The following is a 20,396-nucleotide window of genomic DNA, read 5'->3' on the forward strand; positions in this document are numbered from 1 at the left end:
CCTGCTTACTATTTCTGGTAAATGTTTGTGATAATATTCGTGCGTCAGTGTTAACGCTTTAAAAATCACTCAGGTTATTTAATTTTCAGGCACTGTACATCCTGAATAGTGCAAAACATTACAAAAAAGTTTAAAGGGGCGGGCCCTAGCTCAGTGCAGCTATCCACTAAGCTTACGTGGTAGTGGTCTGCGACTTAATCCGAGCAAACGATCAGAGAAAATGTAGAACTGACCGCATGGAGACTTTGTGATGTGACGTAACTTGCCAACTTTAACTGTCGGACAATGATCGTCTAATATTACAGCACAAGCCGTCCTCTGTTTTTATTTTAAAAACGTTTCGGATACTGGATTCTGTCTCCGTCTTCTCAGTTGAGCCCAATCAACAGAGCTAGTCCCTATCACTGAAGTTGTCTTGACATTTTCAACGTTTGTCTTAACTCTCGCAAATGGTTTGTGCTGTGTTCGTTTTACTGGTATATACCCTATCTTGTGTTGATGCAGGTGTCCGAAGATAGGGGCCAATTGAGTAGGTTCCACCTGAAGACGGAGACAGATTCCAGTCTCCGAAACGCTGTGTGTTTCATACAAAAACAGGAAAATGGATAATGCTCCAGAACACAATAATTGTAGAAATATTTCACTTCTCCATAGCATCCAGGATGGCTGTGGGGCCCAGTCAACCCCTCATTCAGTAAGTACGAACGTGAAGGCTCTTCTACCAGAGGCAAAACGGCCAGGGTGTGATGCTACCACTCACTTCCATGTAATGCCTAGGTTAAGGCTGCATGTGAGATTTGTGGCGGAAAACGTGGCACTAAGGCAAGGGTTATCTCCGAGTATTTCGGTTTCCCTTGCTAATTCCCATTCCACCAACTGCTCCATATTCATTAACCATGCTACAGTCGACTGTATACATCACAGTACGTTATTGTCTCAGATTCGAGATTCCCCCAACCTCGAGGGCCAGGTTCCCGAATTTATGCCCCCAAGAAACAGGTGGCCCAGTTATACCTACAGGCACTGGATTCCATTTTCGTCGCCACCTACGACTCACAGGACTGGGATGGAGGTACTTGAATCCGCCTCCACACGGGCCACAGTACAATCTCAATACTAACAACGTCGTTAAATAACAAGAAACAGAATGCGTGGAGGTCTACTTCCACTCTCCTGCCCTGTCTTCATGGCATGGTGCTTCTTAATTAATCCCAGGAACATCGCCTTCCAGTGCATCCAAACAAACGCTCTGATAACACTTCCAGATGGGTCATGATCACTCCGTACCATAAACCTGTTCCGATGCTTGAAAAACGAGAAACCATCAATCAATCCATATGAATCTGTCACCACAACATGGGAAACTGTTTTCGTATATGCTAGGGGTTACAAATGTTGCTACTCTCAGGGTTTTCAACATCCTGCACCCAAAATATCTAACAACTATGAATATATAATGAACCATTCTTGTGCAAATTGCTATGGGTATTTGGAGTTCGCTGACCACCACCACCACCGGATCATCAACAATACCACTATGTCAAGAATGACAAACAGTTAGTGCAACTGAAACAGAAATTCTCTGTCATAACGGTTTCTTTAAGTAGTCAAACTTAATCCATAAGCTGGAAAATAAACCAAGAGTACATAACTGATGAATGATATTACATACCGTATTTACGCATGTATAGGCCGCGTGCGTGTATAGGCCGCAGCACAATTTTCAGATAGAAATTATAGAAAAAATAATTTTCTTGGAATATTATTTCAGGAGTAGAAATTATTCCGAAATAATTATGAATATAATTTTTTTTAAATGAAGTGTGATTTCGAATATAAGCCGCACCCCAGTTTTCCTCTTGAATTTTTGGCAAAAAATGTGCGGCCTATACATGCGTAAATACGGTAATTAATAATTTAATGCAATAAGTTGTGTGAAATTTGTACTGTGCTGTAACCTAAGCAAACCAACTTTCCCATTGTAAAATCCACAAAATCTATTTCTCAAAGATTCGTCTTAATGTCATCCCGTCGCACTTGTCTTCCAAGAGATGTCTCCATTAAATTCTGCACGCAGCACTGACTTGGCATTCCAACGCTATTAAGAGACCTCGGACTGTTAGTTTCAAGGTATCCACGGCGGGAATAGTTTAGATTCTGAACTTCTGGATTGTGACGCCGTGTCGCTTCCTAAGTGGTTACAGATGGTCGGACAAAATGTCCCACAATAGAAAAACCATGAAGATGGAAACACCATGTTCCTCCGAAATGTCGGTATCCGCATGCAAGATCATACAGTGTCACAACCTGGGACGCCACAATCTGAACATCAGGAGCCCTGCTTAAAGAGTTGTATAGGAGTGTCAGTTCGGTAGACGTCCACCGACGTTTCGGAGGAAGGTATCGCCTCTATTTTCAGGATCGAAGAGTATGCCAAGCAAGAAGTCCTCTGTTCCAGAGATATTCTGCTGTAAAATTACATGTTGCAACTAATTACGCCTCCCTTACATTCATACTGAATAGCTAACAAGGCTTACCGCATGACGCAAGTTGTTGCGCTAGGAGAACATGATCGTTCCACTTACCTTGAGCGGTCTGGTAATCGTAACAGTCTCTATGGTAGTTGTGGGAGCCATCTTGCTCTCGGACGGACGCCTGGAACTGAAACAAAGCAACACTGCTATTCCATGGGTACTAAAAAACAAAACACGTAGCATAAAATTCTAATATACTGAGGCACATTCGCTCAAAGAAAGAACTGTGGAATCACAACAGCCGGCCGCTACAAGGCAACGGCCCTTAAACAACAGAGGAATGATGTTTCCTACGCGGTCCATGCCAAGAAGGTATAAGCAGCAGGATTATTCAGTTATTGGGGTTAAATCGTTGTCAGCTGTTGCTGTTAGAAGCTGGTAGCTGAGGCCGGGTATAGTTCGGGAATCCAGGAGAAAGCGGAACGTCAACAGTTGGAAGCCGCTGCCAACCAACGGCTGTAAAGATATGACTGTCGACACTAATGTGTATGTAATAATGAACTGTAAAGTGTATCAAAGTGTCCAATAAACTCGACTACCAATCCCAAACCCCGTCTACAGTCACTCTATCATGTGATAATATTCATTGAATGAAACGTAATTCCTATGAGAATTCTGCATTGACCAACCGATACAAATATCTAGATGGATATGTTAATATCGTAGCGTGATGGAGCCACTAACAAGTTGTAAGATTTTTTCTTCTACCCTGAAGATGGAGGCGATACGGTCCTCCGAAACGTCGGTTAACACCACATATACACGGTGCCAAATCCCAGAAGACTGCTTTCTTCACTAACAAGTTGTTCACAAACAATATGACGCTGAAATACAATATTCCTTCTGGAAAATGTCCCACTTCCAAGATGAAGGCAGGAGGGATGACATTAACGTGGACGTCAGCTACAGTATAACTGCATTAACACAGAAGACTGATACAAAATCACGACTGCTACAAAATTACAAAATATAGCACTAAAAATGAAAGCGACAGAAGCCAGCGCAGAATGACCAAGGGTTAAGGCGTCTCATACACGTACGAGTCTGGCTCGTGAGTCCGGCTCAAATTAATTTCACCACACGTATGAGCGTGGCGACCCACATACAGACGAGTATGGCTCATTGGAACCCGAGCCGAGTCGGACTCCTACGTGTATGGGCCCCCGAAGGCATGCGAAAATACAAAATGGATACGGAAACCGAGAAACGCAAAACTGTGGTGTTTATGCTTTTAAAATACGCGTGTTTCATGTGGAGGACTAACCGGGATATGACCGTGTCATAGCTCAGGCCATCAGTTGGCGGCTTCTCACGGCTAAAGCCCCGGTTCAATCCCACGGCAGTCCATGTGGGATTTGTGATGAATAAAGTGACACAGGTAGTTTTGCTCCATGTATTTCGGTTTCCCCGCACATATTAACATTCCACCAAACTCTTCATCCCCTCATCCACCATCCGGGAAAGGTACAATGGGCCCATTTGAGACATTCAGTTTTACCCCATCAAAAATATACAGGGTGTCCCAGGAGGAAATGTCAATATTCTGGGAGGTCATAGTATCGGGTCATTCTAAGCAAAAAGTGTCTATACTCGTATGTACATGTGTCCTACTCCGAACTGTTTCCGAGATAGCGTCATTTCAATCTGCAGTTCCAAAACTGTTGATAATAAAGAGATATTACGTACTGATTCTAATGTCGGCATTTATTGTTCAAGTGATAAAAGTCGGTACAGTTTACCTAGTATAATGCATTTTCGAAAATTCCACCGTCAACATCAATGCACTTTGCAACTTCTGTGAGAACAATGAAATGTTTCTCGTCTCTACAATGAAATAGCTCTATCTCGGAAACCGTTCGGAATGGGACACATGTATGTATGTATATATATATATACACACATACACTTTTTTGCCTAGAATGGCCGATGCTATGACCTCCCACAATATTGACCTTTCTTCCTGGGGCACCCTTTATAACAAAATACGAGGGACATTGATTTCTTCTCTCGTATGAACGAAGTGAATACATCTCGTGTTCCCATCCGTGGATATTTCGGAGCGACTTATACTGAACAGTTTTATGTTCTGGGGTGTGGCGCCGTGTAGTCGGGTAGGAATTAATCGGACTACTCGGCGTTATCCCAGAAGATAGATCTCTTCATAGCTACCGATGTGAGAACCTCAAATCCAATGACTTATACGAGTATACTATCAACCGTATCCAATACCGAGATGAAGTGAAGTCCTGGTTATACGCAGAGCTTTCAGAGCTTTCCTGGCCCCAGTAGTCTCGAAAGCAAATGCTGAGGAGGTGTTACAGACGTGTGGGAGTGGTCTGAATAAGATCAGAAGGGAACAACATCACAAGTCCTTTGGCTGGCTAGATACATCAAAGGTAGGCGATCAAACAGTGAGCTAAAGGCAAAGCTGTCTCTGTGTTTAATTAAGCACCATGCCCTGAAGTCGTATGGGAGAACGTCAGCACGGAAGCCGAGCACACTGTTGGGATCCGTCACCAGACAATGACTGGAGACGACACAGAAAACTGAGAAGACTTTATGTGTGCTGTAGTTACAGTGATCTTTGGAGTAACTCAGTGACAGTGCCGTAGTTCGTTGTAGTCACGTTCTGTAAGTGTTCAACATATCCAATTACCAATCCAAACCCCGTATACAGTCAATTAAGTCACAATATTTTAGTGAACAGAGAACTCCGTGGTTTTAGTCCGCAAGCGCACTATACCGACCGAGCGAGCGCCATCTGTCGGCGAAGTTAGTGCCAACTTTAGCGGATAGAGAGCGTCGCGTGGTCAGCGCAACGAATCCCCACGGCCGTTAATTTTGGTTTTGTAGACCGGAGCCGCTACTTTTCCATTCAAGTAGCTGCTCAATTATCCTCAGGAGGCTGGGTGGATCCCGTTCCAGACCCATTACTTCTCAGAAAATATGGTAGCGTCGGGAATCGAAACCGGACTTTGGGATCTGTAGCCAGGAACTCTGACCACTAGACCACAAAAGCTAAGTTCAAAACAGTATATCTTTATCCGTCAACACAACAATTCAGGTAAACGTAATAACAAACCTTATTTACGTTCATGTTAATTACATGTTTCGACCACTTTTGGGTCATCATCAGGCTTCTCTGTGTACTTAGATGCTGAATTTTTGTTCAATATGGATCCATATTTTTCTTCATATCTGACCATATGATTATGTGCTTAGACAGAAATAATAAGCATGCAATACTTACCAGTTTTAAGAACGCTGCTGAAGAGAAATCTGCGTGTGTGGCAGTAGAGTACACGCTGAAGACAATTCAGTCGTGGTGCTGGTTACGGTGACGGCTGCGTCGCGTCCACCATGCAAGTAGCAAGACAACACAAGAAGGAAGGAGACGTTAGTATGGATCGAGTATATCACACACACAAACACACACCATAAACAAATAATACAACTAATTAATTAAGCAAGTTATGCTCGATAAATGCTGCGTAGACGTAAATATTTACGAGTAAGTTTCATTCACCAGAATATATCCAAGAAAAAATCTAAAATGGCTATAGCAGGGTCATAAAACCTCAGTTCTATATTCACACTAGTTCGTGCACACATATCTCAATAAAAAACATTTGTATTAAAATCACAGCTGCTTTTTCGTCCACACACTAAACAAACTTCGAGGCAGGTTTCCAGGGACAGTGCAGTTCATACCGCTTGTCTACCTGCATTAACAAGTTTCGTTAATTACAGATAATGACAACACTATCTCTCTATCTATCTATCTATCTATGGTCCTACAGACCTTGAGGTCTTCGGCCACTTTTCAGTTTCTTAAACTATACACAGTCGGTAGGGCCCCTTGGGGCATATTATTATTATTATTATTATTATTATTATTATTATTATTATTATTATTACACATTACTTCGTGTATCGGGAATAACATTTCTTTCACGTACAGCCGGAAGAGGTTCGCGTAAATGACATCTGCAACNACTTCAAGGTTAAGCTGAGTGGTCTGCAAATTATTTACCTGCTCTGTGCCAGCCAACTGCAGGTGACATTACGTCGAATGATATATACGTACGTAGGATTTGAGGATATCACAGCAGTGATTATGAAGAGTTCTGTCTTCTGGGATATAACGCCGTGTAGTCCGTTGAAAGGTCACCTGACGTTTAGGAGGGACATATCGCTTAGCACAAAATATGCCTTCTCCAAGTACTCATCAGCCTCAACCCTGATGTACCGGCTTCCCTCCCTTTCACCTTAGCCCGCGTGCCAACGACTCCCTTACAAATTTTTCCGTCTCTTTCCTAAACCAGCAAAACCGCAGCCTCCTACTGGTTCGCTCGGTGGTCGTGTCATTCTGCCCCAGAGCGAGACAATGGGAGGGAATGAGATCCAATCTTCCATTTCCCTCCTGCCTCCTATAAAAAAAAAGTAAAGCTATCCCTGTACCAGGCCGTGAAGGCCCATAGGGTTGTGAGACGTTGAGGGTCTGACATATCTAGACAGTCAGCTCAAAGATGGCGGTAAGGTTGTCAGCCTTACGCGCCGGCCGCGCTTTACTCCCCAGGAAAATTATTTAATTAATTCCTGGTACTCATTTCTGTTAGAGGCTGAGTGAACCCCGGGGCCATAGTGCGGCTGGAAGGGCTAGGTCAACTGAAAAAAATCCAATGACCTCATCGGGACTTGAACCCGAGACCTTCCGGCTTGTAGCATAGCCCCTCAGCCAACTACGCTACCGCGTGCTATATAATCGGATATTTCCGACCAGCCGATTACTCAGCTCGCCACCTGCTTCCACGCTAGTATCTTGCTTGGCTTATATGAACCTGATGATGGAAGCGCTATCTTCCTCCGAAAAGCCGGTGACTTTCAACAGAGTGCACGGCTTATATCGCAGAAGATAGTACTTGAGATGCATGTGCACATCTATGCCAACGACAGCGAAACTGCTTACAATTAGCATTCAAGGCCTGTGCATCCTGTAATCACGGCTGTCGGACATGACCTACTTCACCAAGTGATCATCTTCACATGTTACTTCGTACGGTACTGTTATAGACGTACGTAAACGCGAGAAACGTTTCTACAGTTTCTACTGAAACAATGAAAGCAAATTCTGTGCCAGCGTAGCAGTACACCAAATTCTATGTCCACCAAGGTCACCTGACTTAACGCCCTTGGTAATCTCGCTGATGCTTCATGAAGGCTACCGTTTCTGTGTGTGAGAGCATTTATGAGCTCTTGATTCGGCACGAACCATGCAGTAAGTGGATGAGGGTATGCGTAGCAGGGTTTGTACATAACTGTACAGCCTCTGGGACATCTACAGCAATGTTTCTCAACCGCCGGGCAAAGAATTTACCGGGGCTGCTGTTTCACAAAAGTTTCGAACCACTGATCTAGAGGGCCAACACGTTTAAAAAAAAAAGCACTGTGAACTTGTTTCACATTTTTGGCTACAAATAAAACTGAGGTCGCAAACACTTTTTAAGTTTGTTAAATAAGTTTATAGAACAATAAAAAAACGTTTTTGACTCTGGAAACATTACACAGAACCTGTTTCTCTCAGACTACGAAACAAAGCATTTTGCAAGAAACTTCCAGCGGAATAACATAATAACCTGGTATCAAGGAAAATAAATTACCAGTTCAATAAATACTTCCCCCTTTAATGGCGAGCGGGGCAGTATGATGTAACACCAACGTCAAATTCTTTGTTAAAGCGGAAATTAAAACAAGGTGATAATGGATATTCGGAGAATTCTAATTTCCTTTCGAAATACATACATCAAAGAGACTCTCACACGACTACGTTTAATGAAGGAATTGCCACTCAGACGCACCCTATACTTTCTTTTACCTTGATAACAGCAAAGTGTCATCATGAATGGAAAGTTGTGCTCCAAGAGTTACTTAACAAAGGCGCACAAAAAGGTAAAATTGTCTCTATGCTTAACTAATTAAGCAACATGCCAGGAAGACATGTCGGTTAATGGAGGTATAGCTTCATCATTCTTGATGTCGGCAAATATATGCTGAGTGGTCAGCTTCAAGACCCGGTCGCTTTACCTCCGGGAGGTCTGACACTTTTAGAAGTTTGATTTAAATGTCCTGATTCATATCAGTTGCGTACTTTGTCATTCTGCGTCACTCCTGTCTTAACATTACGCAAGTAAATAAAAAATTTCCCCGTGCGGACACGGGTTAGAATACCTCTACCGTACTGCGAGTCGTAGAGAGCCGATGACCTTGCTCTGTAAAAAAAACAATGTTTCAAAATTCAAAGATGTCAAAGACAATCTGACAGAACCTTCTAAGAAAAAATATGTCTCCAAAAGGGCTGTTATGCTAATGATGACAATGAAATTAAAAAATAAAGGGCACTGCTTTATATTTCCAATAAAGAATCATAACAGTAGTTATAGGAGTACAGTACCTATTTCTCTATGTAACTGTTCTGCTCTTCAATGCGTTTCACCCAGCGGTCTAAACATTTCATCATTCAATCACAATAAAGTTCTTTGGTTTTGGTCTTAAGAGTTTCTAGGCATGGTGCTTCAGTTCTCCAATATGCAGCTCTTCCTTGGCTTCAGCACATGTTACAGCCGACGGCCGTCCAGAATGCCCAGCATGAACATAATTCTTCATCAATCCTCACTTTACAACCGTCAGTAAACTGGTGTACACACTTCTCCTTCCTTCAATACATTTCACAAGTTTCCACGCTCCCCGAAGCAGATCAGTGCAATCTGTCACTGTATGAAGAACGCTAGGAGCTGAATCACCGAATTAGGAAGCCCTGAACAGCAGGCCCAATGCCAAAAGTCGTAATGGTGTTACAAACAAACGAAAATACTGACACCGTGAACATCCGTGCTGGCGAGTTTCCAGCATCAAGCTACTGCTCTGCTCTGCCCTGTCCACACGCCTCCCCAAGTGGCGAATCCCAGAAGCAGCATTCTAGCGTGAGCTACCGTGTCTCTAGGGGGAGCAGTGTTGTGAATGGGGTGCCTTTGGGATAATGGGGGATCCCAAATTCTTCCCCGCATATGAGACTCTGATAGGTAGGGCTGATATTTATCTAGCTACACATGGGATGATGGGGTGGACGATGCATAGGGATATGAAACAAGTACGAAGGGGCTACTGCACTGTTCCCTGAAGATTTTCAGCAGGCGTCCGGTTCCAGCGGAGCGGAACAAAAGTATCAACCGAACCCTGTATATGGGGCCCCCTCGTAGGACTCAACTGCTGGGTACTCTGTGGCGAGGGGGCCGAGCCACCTGATCAACAAGGACCGGACTGACTCATGCCTCTCCTCAAGGCACTCAGACCTGGCTGAAAGTTCCTACAGACGACAAATCATGGCTCGATTTCCCCCGCCGTCAGTAGCCACGGGTCCGACAGCTATGCTCACACGACTGACAGCTCGCTGAAGGTGTCCATCATTAGGAATATCTGGAAGTGTAAATCGTTGCAAAGAAGCTTGGGAAAGCTGACAGAGCGTGTCAGGAGAGAGCAACCGATAAATGAGGGGTCGTCCACGTCTTCAAGGCACTGGCGAGGCGCGACGCGCCATGTGGGCTAAGTATCATTCCAAAGCCCAGACATTGAGGGGGAGGCGGCCGTCAAGCTGCACAAACCGTGGTGGTGTGGATCGCGGAATTATAGTAGGGAAATATGTGACAAGTTGAATTTGTCTGACCTTTGAACTGAGGGAGCCGAGTTGGTATAGCGACTGGCTATGGGTTGGACGGCTGAGAGATCAGAGTTAAGAGTTCCGAGGGGAGTCAAGATTTTTCTCCTCTACACATCGTCCAGACCTGTTCTAGGGACCATCAAGCCTCCTATCCAACGGGCACCGGGAGCTCTTTCCCCGGGGTTAAAGCGACCGAGGCGTGAAGCCGAAGATTCGCCTCCAACTAGTGCCGAGGTCAAAAATACGTGTATCTATATACATTCACTCTGCCACACGTCTTCGTTGCGTAGTGCTTAATTAGTTAAGCACAGGGACAATGTTACCTTTACCTTTGAACTGAGCAAATATTTACTCAACCTTGCAGGCGAGTGAGTTACAGTACATCGCTTACAATTCCCATTCTCGGACTTTGCACCCGACACTAACCAGTCAACTTACTTCATTAAACACGGGTTTCAAACCAAAATTACGAATCCAATTACTGTTTCTCCCATGACAGTATGAACTCACGCCCACCTTACCCTGTCTTATTTCATTATCCTAACAAAAGCAGAAGACTGACTCGGTTGCACTGGCTCCGGACAGGATATAATGGCTTCAAGGCCCACAGAAACGAACTGCTAAGTTACATAACTGAATTTCCTGACCAGCTAAATAGCCTCCTTAGCATCTGCTGAGAACCTGTACCATGTTTAGTTAACAATAATAAGCGAAGGCAAAGTTGTCCCTGTACTAAATTAAGCACTTGGCCTTGGAGACTTATAAGAGGGTGGATCTACAGAGTCACGTGTTCTTCACCTCGACACTAGATGGAGGTGTGTAGTCAGTAGAGTAAATTTATGCTGGCCCTCGCCAGCATAGTTGCTCTTGGTATCGGGCCCCGTCTGGACCCATGACCACATATCTTTTTTAGACCTTTACGTGTTTTCAGATGGGGTCTCATCTTCGACGAGAAGAGGGGTATGACTACCACTGGTTGCTCCCAATCTTTTGAGCAGTGATTCTGCTGGCTGTCGCTCTCGCACTCAGCTTTATGACCTGGAAGTTTAAGCCATGGATAACCACTGGGTTCCGAAACAAGTTCGAACGCAGTGGAAAACATAAAAATCACTCGGTGAAGAATACAGATTGTACAGATATCACAGCTTATGGTCATGCACGTGTAACTACTTAAGTAAAAAAAAAGGTAAAGGTCCACAGGGTTGTGAGATGTCGAGGCTCCCACATTTTCTAGACAATCGGTTCACAGATGGCGGTGAGGCTGTCAGCCTTACGCGCCAGCCGCCCTTTACTCCCAGGTATGTTCCTGGTACACTTTCTGTTAGAGGCTGAGTCGACCCCAGGGCCATAGTGCGACTGGAAGGATTAGGTCAAATGAAAAATCCAATGATCTCATCGGGAATCCAATCCGCGACCTTCCGACATCATAGGGCCTCAATTAACTACGCTACCGCGTGCCCCCTCACGTAACAACTACTCGCAGTAACTTTACTTCTGCAAGGTACTCTACAGATGTAGGGGCTGATGTATGTGGAACTGACTATATAGTGCAAGCAGTAACCGTCCAATGTAACGTGAAAACAATGGAATACGCATCACAGCCCCAATTCATTAAGAGGATGAAGCTGCAGTAGCCGCTCATGCATATTTTCCGGATTACGGGGAACAATGCATCCGGCCGACCATGCTACTACCTTGCCTGCACACATTTGAGACATAACGTTGTCCGCGTGTGTAACCAAAACAGCATGAAAACCTGAGGGAGCGGAAGTACAGCTCCACGCATTCTTAATCTCGGAATTTTATCCCGGAGGAAAGAGACCGCGGCACCCACTGAGCAGGGGGCTGGGTGGGCCCCAGATGCAATCAGGACTCTGAGGAGAAAATAAAAACCTTCTCCCTTTAATGAGGAGTTGAGGTATAGATCAACGCATTCTTAACATCGGCAACTGAAGGAGGTGAGCAGTCAATTTCACGCGCCGGCCGCTTTACCCCCATATCCATAGAGAGGAGTCTCGAAGGGACTCAGAGCCGGGCTGGATACTGTAGAGAAGAGAAAAATAACTTGACCCCCTAATCGGGAATCGAACTATCACTTGTTAACATGAAAGGCAAGAGTCGAACATAGTTTCCTACGTTCTACACATGTAACATGTGCTTCAGATCATGGAAGGAACGGCGTAAGAAGACAGAATAAAAACATCTTGGCACGACGTAGCTGCTGATAGGACATACAAAATACTTCTTACATCTCAACACATTCGCCGCTGAATCTTAAAATGCTAATTTAAACCCATATGGCCAGGATTCATGGCTTCACAGACTAAAATAAGCGGTTTCGGCGGAAAAACAAACAGATGTATCAAATGCATTTCCCAAATCTATAAACATTTCTATCCTCAGAGTTTGTTTAATGATTTACGAAGATTTCGTGACGACTCGTGAAGACGTGTTTGTGTGTTAGCCATGAAGATGAAAGCCGTTACTGAGGATGAAAGAACGAGACGGCTTAAGGCAAAATTGTCGTCCCAGATGTGTTGAAAAGGGACGTGAACCGGCATCGTCACCGTTACGATAAACGTAAGACATCTGACAAACAAGCGTCAACATTCACGTACTCTTCTTACAAAATTAGTGATATTGTCGTATAACGGAGAGTCGTGTCTCTCTCCACACATTTCACCTCCGAAATAATTACTCAAAGGACTTCGATGAAATATGGCATTTAAAAATGCTGAATATGTAACGGTACTTAAAACAGTAATTTTTATCCGCACCGATCTACTAATAATGATGAGCTTCATAAGTTGTACTCCTCTCCAAGTATAATTAGAATGATCAAGTCGAGGAGGATGAGATGGGCAGGGCGTGTAGCACGAATGTGGAAGAATGCACATAGGATATTGGAGGAAAAGCCAGAAGAGACCACTGGGAAGACCAAGCCGCAGGTGGATGGACAATATTAAAATGGATCTTAGGAGATAGGATGGGATGGATTGGATTGATCTGGCTCAGATAAGGGACCAGTGAAGAGCTCTTGTGAACACGGTAATGAACCTTCGGGTTCCACAAAATGCTGGGAAATTCTTGCGTAGCTGCAGATTTGGCTTCTCCCCGAGAAGGGCTCAGCTCCATAAGTAAGTACCGATTAACTAATAACCCCCATTTTATACAGACAGGAGGCTGCTGCGGGGCAAATTCACTGCAACAAAATACAGAGTTCCTTGAACTGCGTTAACTGTTAAATTATAGAGGGTTCTAACGACGGTGTGTAACACTCAAAATTACTGGGGTTTAGGGCTTCGTTCATCGTCCGATATTCTAAAAGAGAACACGGCGTTTCGGCAACTGGGTCTGTTTCAGTCCTCAGGTGAGGTGGCAGACACCCACTCTGTTGGTGCCTTTAGAATGAGTTAACCTCAATCATTGGGCAATCCATGTCAATTTGTTGGCTGGGTATGTTGCACAAAATATTCACCTCACTTTCTGTCTTACGTTTCAGATCTGTGCGTGCTTTATCACAATTTTTATTGCATATTATCCTGTTATCTCTCTTTGCTAAAGCCTGGTCTCAGGTATGCATATACTCGTAGCTGTAGTTATACTGACATCGGTTGTCCCGTGACTGAGGTTAACTCTTTCTGAGGGAACCAAAAGAGTAGGTGGGCCCCCCTCACCTAAGGTAGGAAACATGCAGTTTCCGAAACGCTGTGTTCTCTAGTTTTTAGAATACCGAGCGATGGACAAAGTCAGAAAACCCAGTAATTCGGAGTGCACAACTTGTTTCTGCACGTCTGCTGATAGTTTCCGCGCACATTATTTCATGTGTAACTTCGGCTTTCGGTATTTAAGAGCTTTCCATGTTGAAGCTGCTCCTGCGTATATTACATTCACCATCATACATGGCTAAGCTTCAAAGAAAGGCGAAGTTATCCCTGTGCTTAACGAGTTAGCGTGTAGACCTGTTACCAGGTAACGCCCTCGAAAACAATGAAACATCTGCTGCAAGGCAGCAGTTACTGAGTAACGCCTTCGCAAACAAACGTGTTTGCACGGACGCGACTGGAGTACAATAAACGGTGTTTTCTACGGGGTCCGTGTCAAGGCGGGTATTAATGGGACAAGTTTAGAAGTTACTCGTTCCGTTTGGAGGCAGGGCTGAATCCCTGCATCGTAGCCCTGCGAATCGTAGGTGGTGACGAAAAGTGAGGTCTCGAATCTGAGGCAGTAAAATGTGGTCACGTGTCCAACGAGACTCGGATCCGAAAATGGCTGTGCTGGCGAGGGCCAGCAGTAATTGTAAACGACAGACCCATCCTCTCGTCAGAGAGAGCGCCCCACATCAACAAACCTGCAACTGTCTGACAGCCCCAGATGGGTGCTTTATTCCAACTGACCGTCAGTCGTAACATAAGACTCAGACTCGGTTACTCAGTTGGCACAGAGTTGTACGGGAGTCTGTGAAGAGAAGGCTTTGTCGATGCATTTGGAAGCTGAAGAATTTCCATTGTTAAGATCCGCTACCAGGAAACGACTAGTGATAGCAGACTGAAGAGGCGTAGCGTGTGCTGCAGTAATTTTTAAGGTGTGGAAATCAGCGATAATGCTATAATTAAGTGTAGTCACGAGTCGTGTGTTGAAGTGGTCAATAAATCAATGTTTAATCCAAAACCCGTCTACAGTCACCCCCAAATCGCGACAGTACTACGCCATGAAGTCATATACTTTAAAGAAATGCAAGGGGAAATATTATGCTTCCATGTAGAATAATAATTCAGCTCCTGATACAGTCTGTCAACGGTAATGTCATGTATCCTTGTTAAGTGGATAATAATTAATGGGTTCTGGATTAGATGAATCGATTTAGTGAGCAGACACCAGTGGCAATTACAAATACTTAGAACACTTCAAAATATTTTCTGGAACGAAGTGGCGATCGCTCGGTCGGTATAGATCGCTTGCGGACTAAAAGTCACGGAGTTCCATAACACATAAAGTCTTAAACACTTCAACGCTTACATATACCTGGAAAGAATTCGGTGACTTAAGTCTGTACCAAGTCCAAGTCCGTAATTAAGTAATTCCGTAATTCCGCAATCCCGTGATTTCATTCTCGAGTCTCAAGCCTTATGTTACGACCGACGGTCCGTCGGCCAGTCCGTCTTGGAATAAAGCACCCATCTGGGGCTTACGACCAGATTTTTATTACTGTCAGGCAGTTGGGGGGTTTGTTGATTTGGACGAGAGGACGGGTCTGTCGTTTACAATTGATGCTGGCCCTCGCCGACGCAGTCATTCTCGGGTCCGAGTCCCTCGAGTCTTCCTTTTTCGTCGCCTCCTACGACTCGCAGGGTTATGGTGGGGGTATTCGACCCAGCCTCAAAACGGAGAACCGTGTAGAAGTCACCTCTTTCAACAGTACAGTAATTGCGTTCATAGCTGTTACTGTGCCTTGAACGGTTCGTTGCCGTGGATATCGGCTTTCATTCAGTTAGTTACACTGCCCTAGTAGTCGAAGTTCTATAGTTGACTGTGTTACCTATGAAATGTGTTTACCAAGCCGTTGCCTAGCTATACATGTTACACTACCTTAATGTCATCAACAAACGAACGATAAGCCCAATGAGAGACTAAAAATAACAAAAAAGACATCAGAAAATACTGTATACTCAGAAGTGGAATACAGATCACCTTAGCTTTCACCGAACATAGTAATTAACATTCTTCTTCTTTTTCTTCTGCGGGCGCTGCAGCCCACGATAAACCTTGGCCTCTTTAACGATTACTCTCCACTGCCCCGATCCTGTGACTTTCGTCTCCGATGTCCAAAGCCACTGTCTTTAAATCTCCTTCAACTGAATGCAGCAACCTGATAGCAAGTCTGCAAATTCAGAAATTCCCCACTTCTGTATCCTCTCATGAGTCCTTAATTCTGCCAGTTAGTCTACAATCGTTAAAAACGTATTAACAATAAAGTTTTTTTTATGGGGTGGGATACCCATCACAGTGGCCACGCGGTCTAAGGCATGAACTGTCTTCGCTCGCTCGAACGGTGGAATCGTGGGTTCGTATCCCACTCAAGGAATGGATGTCTGTGTGTGCGTTTGTTCTGTGTTTGTGTTTTCCTGTGTATAGGTAGTGGCCTTGCGACGGGCTAATTACTCGTCCAAGGAGTCATATCGCCTGTGTATACAATATTACAAAACTGAATAAGAGAGCAGGGCCCAACAAATGGGCTGTAGAGCCATTGATGAATGAATGAAAACGGGTGGGATTGTCAACGCCACGCCAAATCCCAAACCTCGTGGGAGGGCCAGGCTATCGCTTTTCCTCTTTGTCATCACCTTTTGACCTGTCCGGCATGGGAGACTCCACCAGTAGCTACGCTACCGCCAGCATAGCTCTCAGGATCATGTGACCAGGCAAACCCCGCCACTACGTCAAAGTATGGATGAACTTACTTAGACTACACAAGATTTCAGGTTCTCACGACCATTATCGCGCAGTCTTCTGGGACACGGCGCCGTTTAGTTTTGTAAATAGGCGCCACGTCTCGGAAGAACCTGCTGCCATCTTTCATCTGGTGGCAGGTGGTTCCTGCGAAATGTTGACACTATCTGGCAAAAATACAAGGCGCCATCGTCCCAAAAGGCCATACTCAAAACCAAATCATAAATAACCATGCAGGAACACGGTGGCGTATGTAGGTCAAGGAGTATATGACAAGCGGGTATGACGAAGAATACGTTTGCTATGACATCACGCCGGCTGGTCCGATGCGATGTTCACCAATATTTCGGAGGAATATATTACCTCTATCTTCGAGGCGAATAACTCTCCTACGCTCGATGTTACTATGGAACAATGTTAAACATTTACGACTTACAAAATGACGTCCTACCTCCAACTTTAGGCTGTAAGTCTACCCGAAACGTCGGTAAACCTACGACGTTTCGAAAAAAAAAACGTTCGGTCCGAATCTTTGCAGCTAAATACAATTCCGTCACATTTTATGCACATCTGAAATAATGCGGTAGAAAGAAAATATTAATAAAATCTCATTTTGTGCGCAAAATTGGAAGTAAACCGAATCCCCCAAAATAGTCGGGAAGAATCGCGTATTTCAAAACTTGTCTTGAATTACGCGAGGTCTTCAGAAACGCATCCTCGCATAAAATGCGACCGGCCTGTGTACGTTTCTAACCCGATACGTCGGTAAGCTTCTGCCAGTCTAAACTGTCTCCTTCCGAGAGCATCAAATCGCATGGCAGTTAAGACGGCTGCCTCCCGTTCAGGCGTTATTATCGTTGCCGCGGGAACGCAATAACGCGCTTCAGCCGACAGCAGTGTATTGGATAAGCATGTCGCCTTTGTGCACTCCACCCTTACAGAGCCCCAGTCTCTGATGTGCAAACCGTTCCTCATTCATGCAATTACACAAAGCGTCAGTTCTGTCAAACAAGGCAACTGTACTGTATGTGATGTACAGTTCTTTAATCTTTCCAACAAAGTGCTGCATTAATTAACACTTCATTTTGTTAAAAAAAAGGGCCTCTTTACTGAACACTGTGGCCTTTATTGGTTCAACATTCTTCCATCAGTTCTGCAAACAGCTTGCAATTATTTTAAAATTCGAGTTCATAATTTGTATGTAAATTAAAAATTCCAATAAAACCATCAACCACAGCTCGTACAAAATGTACCAAGGCTGATAAAACTTGGAGACGTCATGTTGTCACGGTAGTGGGAATTCCGATTAGAGTCTTTTTGGATGTGATGCCGTGCAGTCTGTGCACGTAGGTACCGATGTTTCGGAGGAACTTGCAGCACCAATCTTCAGGCGGAAAATGGAAAACGGGAGGTAACACCCATACGACGAATCTTCCGCCAAAGTACATGGCGTTAATATCTTCTGCCCTGAAGATGAACGCAGCACGTTACTCAGAAACACTGGTACCCACCTGGCGAACTACGTGCACGGTGTCAAAAACTTCTACCCTGAAGATGAAGACAAATACGTTCCTCCAATAGGCTGGTACTTATCTACCAAACTCCAGCGCGCTCCTCTCAAACACTGGTACCTATCTACCATACTACACAGATTCACGCTCCTACTTTGAACACGGAGGTAGAACGTTCCTCCGAAACACTGGCACCCATCTAGCAAACGGTGTCAATCACTTCTAGCCTGAAGAGGGAAGCAGCATATTCCTCCGAAACGTTATCATCTACCTTCAGAGCTACGCGGTGTTGCAACCCAGAAGGCAGTCTATCTTCACATGACTGCTTAACAATGGAGTCATTTATGTTTCTGCTGCGAATAAAATACTTTTTAGCACGACCTAAGTATTCTTAGATTTTAAAGGGTTCTGGCGATGGTGTACAACATTCGGAACTACAGCGTTTATGGACTTCGTCCGTGGTCCGGTACTTCATGGGTTTCTATACGGTTGTAGTCCCGAGTATTCAGTTTTTACTCCACAGATGGTGCTAACGGTAGGCATGAAACGGTTTCATAAATTCTCAATGCATTTGTTTTCATGGAGTCACTTTCTTAGTCCTGCTTAGGGTTGTTGCATAAAATTTTCACCTCCCCCTCTATTTTAGTTTCAGGTCTTTGAATTCTTTATCACAATTTTTATTGCATATTTTCCTGTTATTTCCCTAAGATAGCCTGGTTTCAGATATTTATATAAATAGGTAAAAAGGTAACGTTATCCCTATAACGGGCCGTGAGGGCCCACAGGATTGTGAGACGTCGAGACTACCACATTTTCTAGACAGTCGACTCACAGATGGCAGTAAGGTTTTCAGCCTTACGCACCTGACGCCCTTTACCCGCCAGGAAGATTCCTGGTACTCATTTCTGTTAGAGGCTGAGTCGACCCCAAGGCCATAGCGAGGCTGGAAGGGTTCAATTGAAGAAATCCACCTCATCGAGACCCGAACCCGCGACCTTCCGGCTTGTGGCATAGTGCCAGGTATTTTATAGTTGTACCTATGTTGACGAAAGGTCAGGGATATTCATAAGGGCTATTACCGCAAGAGTTCAGCTGAAGAAAAAAAATCTCTGGCCGTCAGTCTCAGGGAGCTTGACGCCAAGACGAACTGCTTGGCAGCAAAACCGCCAGTCGCAAAGTAACTTTGACTTTGACATGGGTTTCCCTGCGTGAACGCAGGTTCAGATACCTCTGCCGCAGCCCTGTTTGTCGTAGGAGGCGACGAAAATGGAAACCAGTGCCTGGGGGTATAACTGGGACACCATGTTCTTGGGGGATATAAATACGAGGACCTGGCCATGTTCGAGGAGTGTCGAATCTAAGACAGTAAAAATACAGTCATGAGTCCCTCGGGACTCGGATCCGAGAATGATTGCGCTGGCGAGGATCAGCAGCAATTGTAAACGAAAAACCCGTCTTCTCGTCAGAGAGGGCGCGCCACATCCACAAACCCGCAACTGACAGTATCAGAAATCTGGTCTTGGGCTCCATACTGGGACTTGACACCAAGATAGACTGGCCGACTGACCGTTGGTCGTAATATAACTCTTACTCTGACTTTGATACGGGCTGTCCAGTGATTGAGGTTAGCTCTTTCTACAGAAACCCAAAATTGTAGGTGTCCCCCCCCCCTTCACCTGAGAACGGAAAGTGATCCAGTTTTCGAAACGTTGTATTCCTTACTTTTTAGAATACCGGATGATGGAGAAGACCAGGAACCAAATAATTCGGTATGTGTTCTGTTTTACGTTCTAGTATCACGTTCGAGTTACGAATCTCGAACAACGACTGGAGCCCAAACTACAGTCACCCTCATTTGCGTCCAGTTTGGTAGTAAATGTCATAGGCATTCATCGCGTTACCTAATCAACACGAAGGTCTGATAACAAGCTCATTACGCTTTCTCCAAAAACGGAAGCAACTCTAATGTAAACACCATTAGTTCCCTCATCAGACAAGATCGCGGATGTTATCGCCTGCACCCAACAACACAGGCAATTACAACATGCAGCTTCGAACAGAGAAATTTATACATATACAGGGTGTCCCAAGAGGAATGTGCCATTATCTCCGTAACCGTTCAACTTTGGACATAAGTGTTTTGGGTTATATCGGCATACTTTAACATAAGGAACACCCTCCCGAAGT

General features: G+C 44.6%; 1 protein-coding gene across 2 annotated transcripts in view; it reads right to left on the minus strand.

Annotated features, from left to right (window-relative positions):
- The window catches only part of LOC111864531 (transmembrane protein 47), a 134,597-nt gene that overhangs the window by 81,213 nt on the left and 32,988 nt on the right, over positions 1-20,396 (minus strand). The window contains exons 1-2 of one of the 2 annotated variants that reach the window (XM_023851842.2): positions 5,785-5,872; positions 2,586-2,661 (exon numbers count right to left, since the gene is read on the minus strand). In XM_023851842.2, coding sequence (XP_023707610.1) covers positions 2,586-2,636 — 51 coding nt within the window. In that variant the 5' untranslated portion in view covers positions 2,637-2,661; positions 5,785-5,872. Of the gene's footprint in view, positions 1-2,585; positions 2,662-5,784; positions 5,873-20,396 lie in introns of those variants that run through there. The other variant, XM_023851841.2, reaches the window with a different exon arrangement.

The sequence above is a fragment of the Cryptotermes secundus genome, unplaced genomic scaffold (assembly GCF_002891405.2).
Source record: "Cryptotermes secundus unplaced genomic scaffold, Csec_1.0 scaffold960, whole genome shotgun sequence".
Lineage (NCBI taxonomy): Eukaryota > Metazoa > Arthropoda > Insecta > Blattodea > Kalotermitidae > Cryptotermes > Cryptotermes secundus.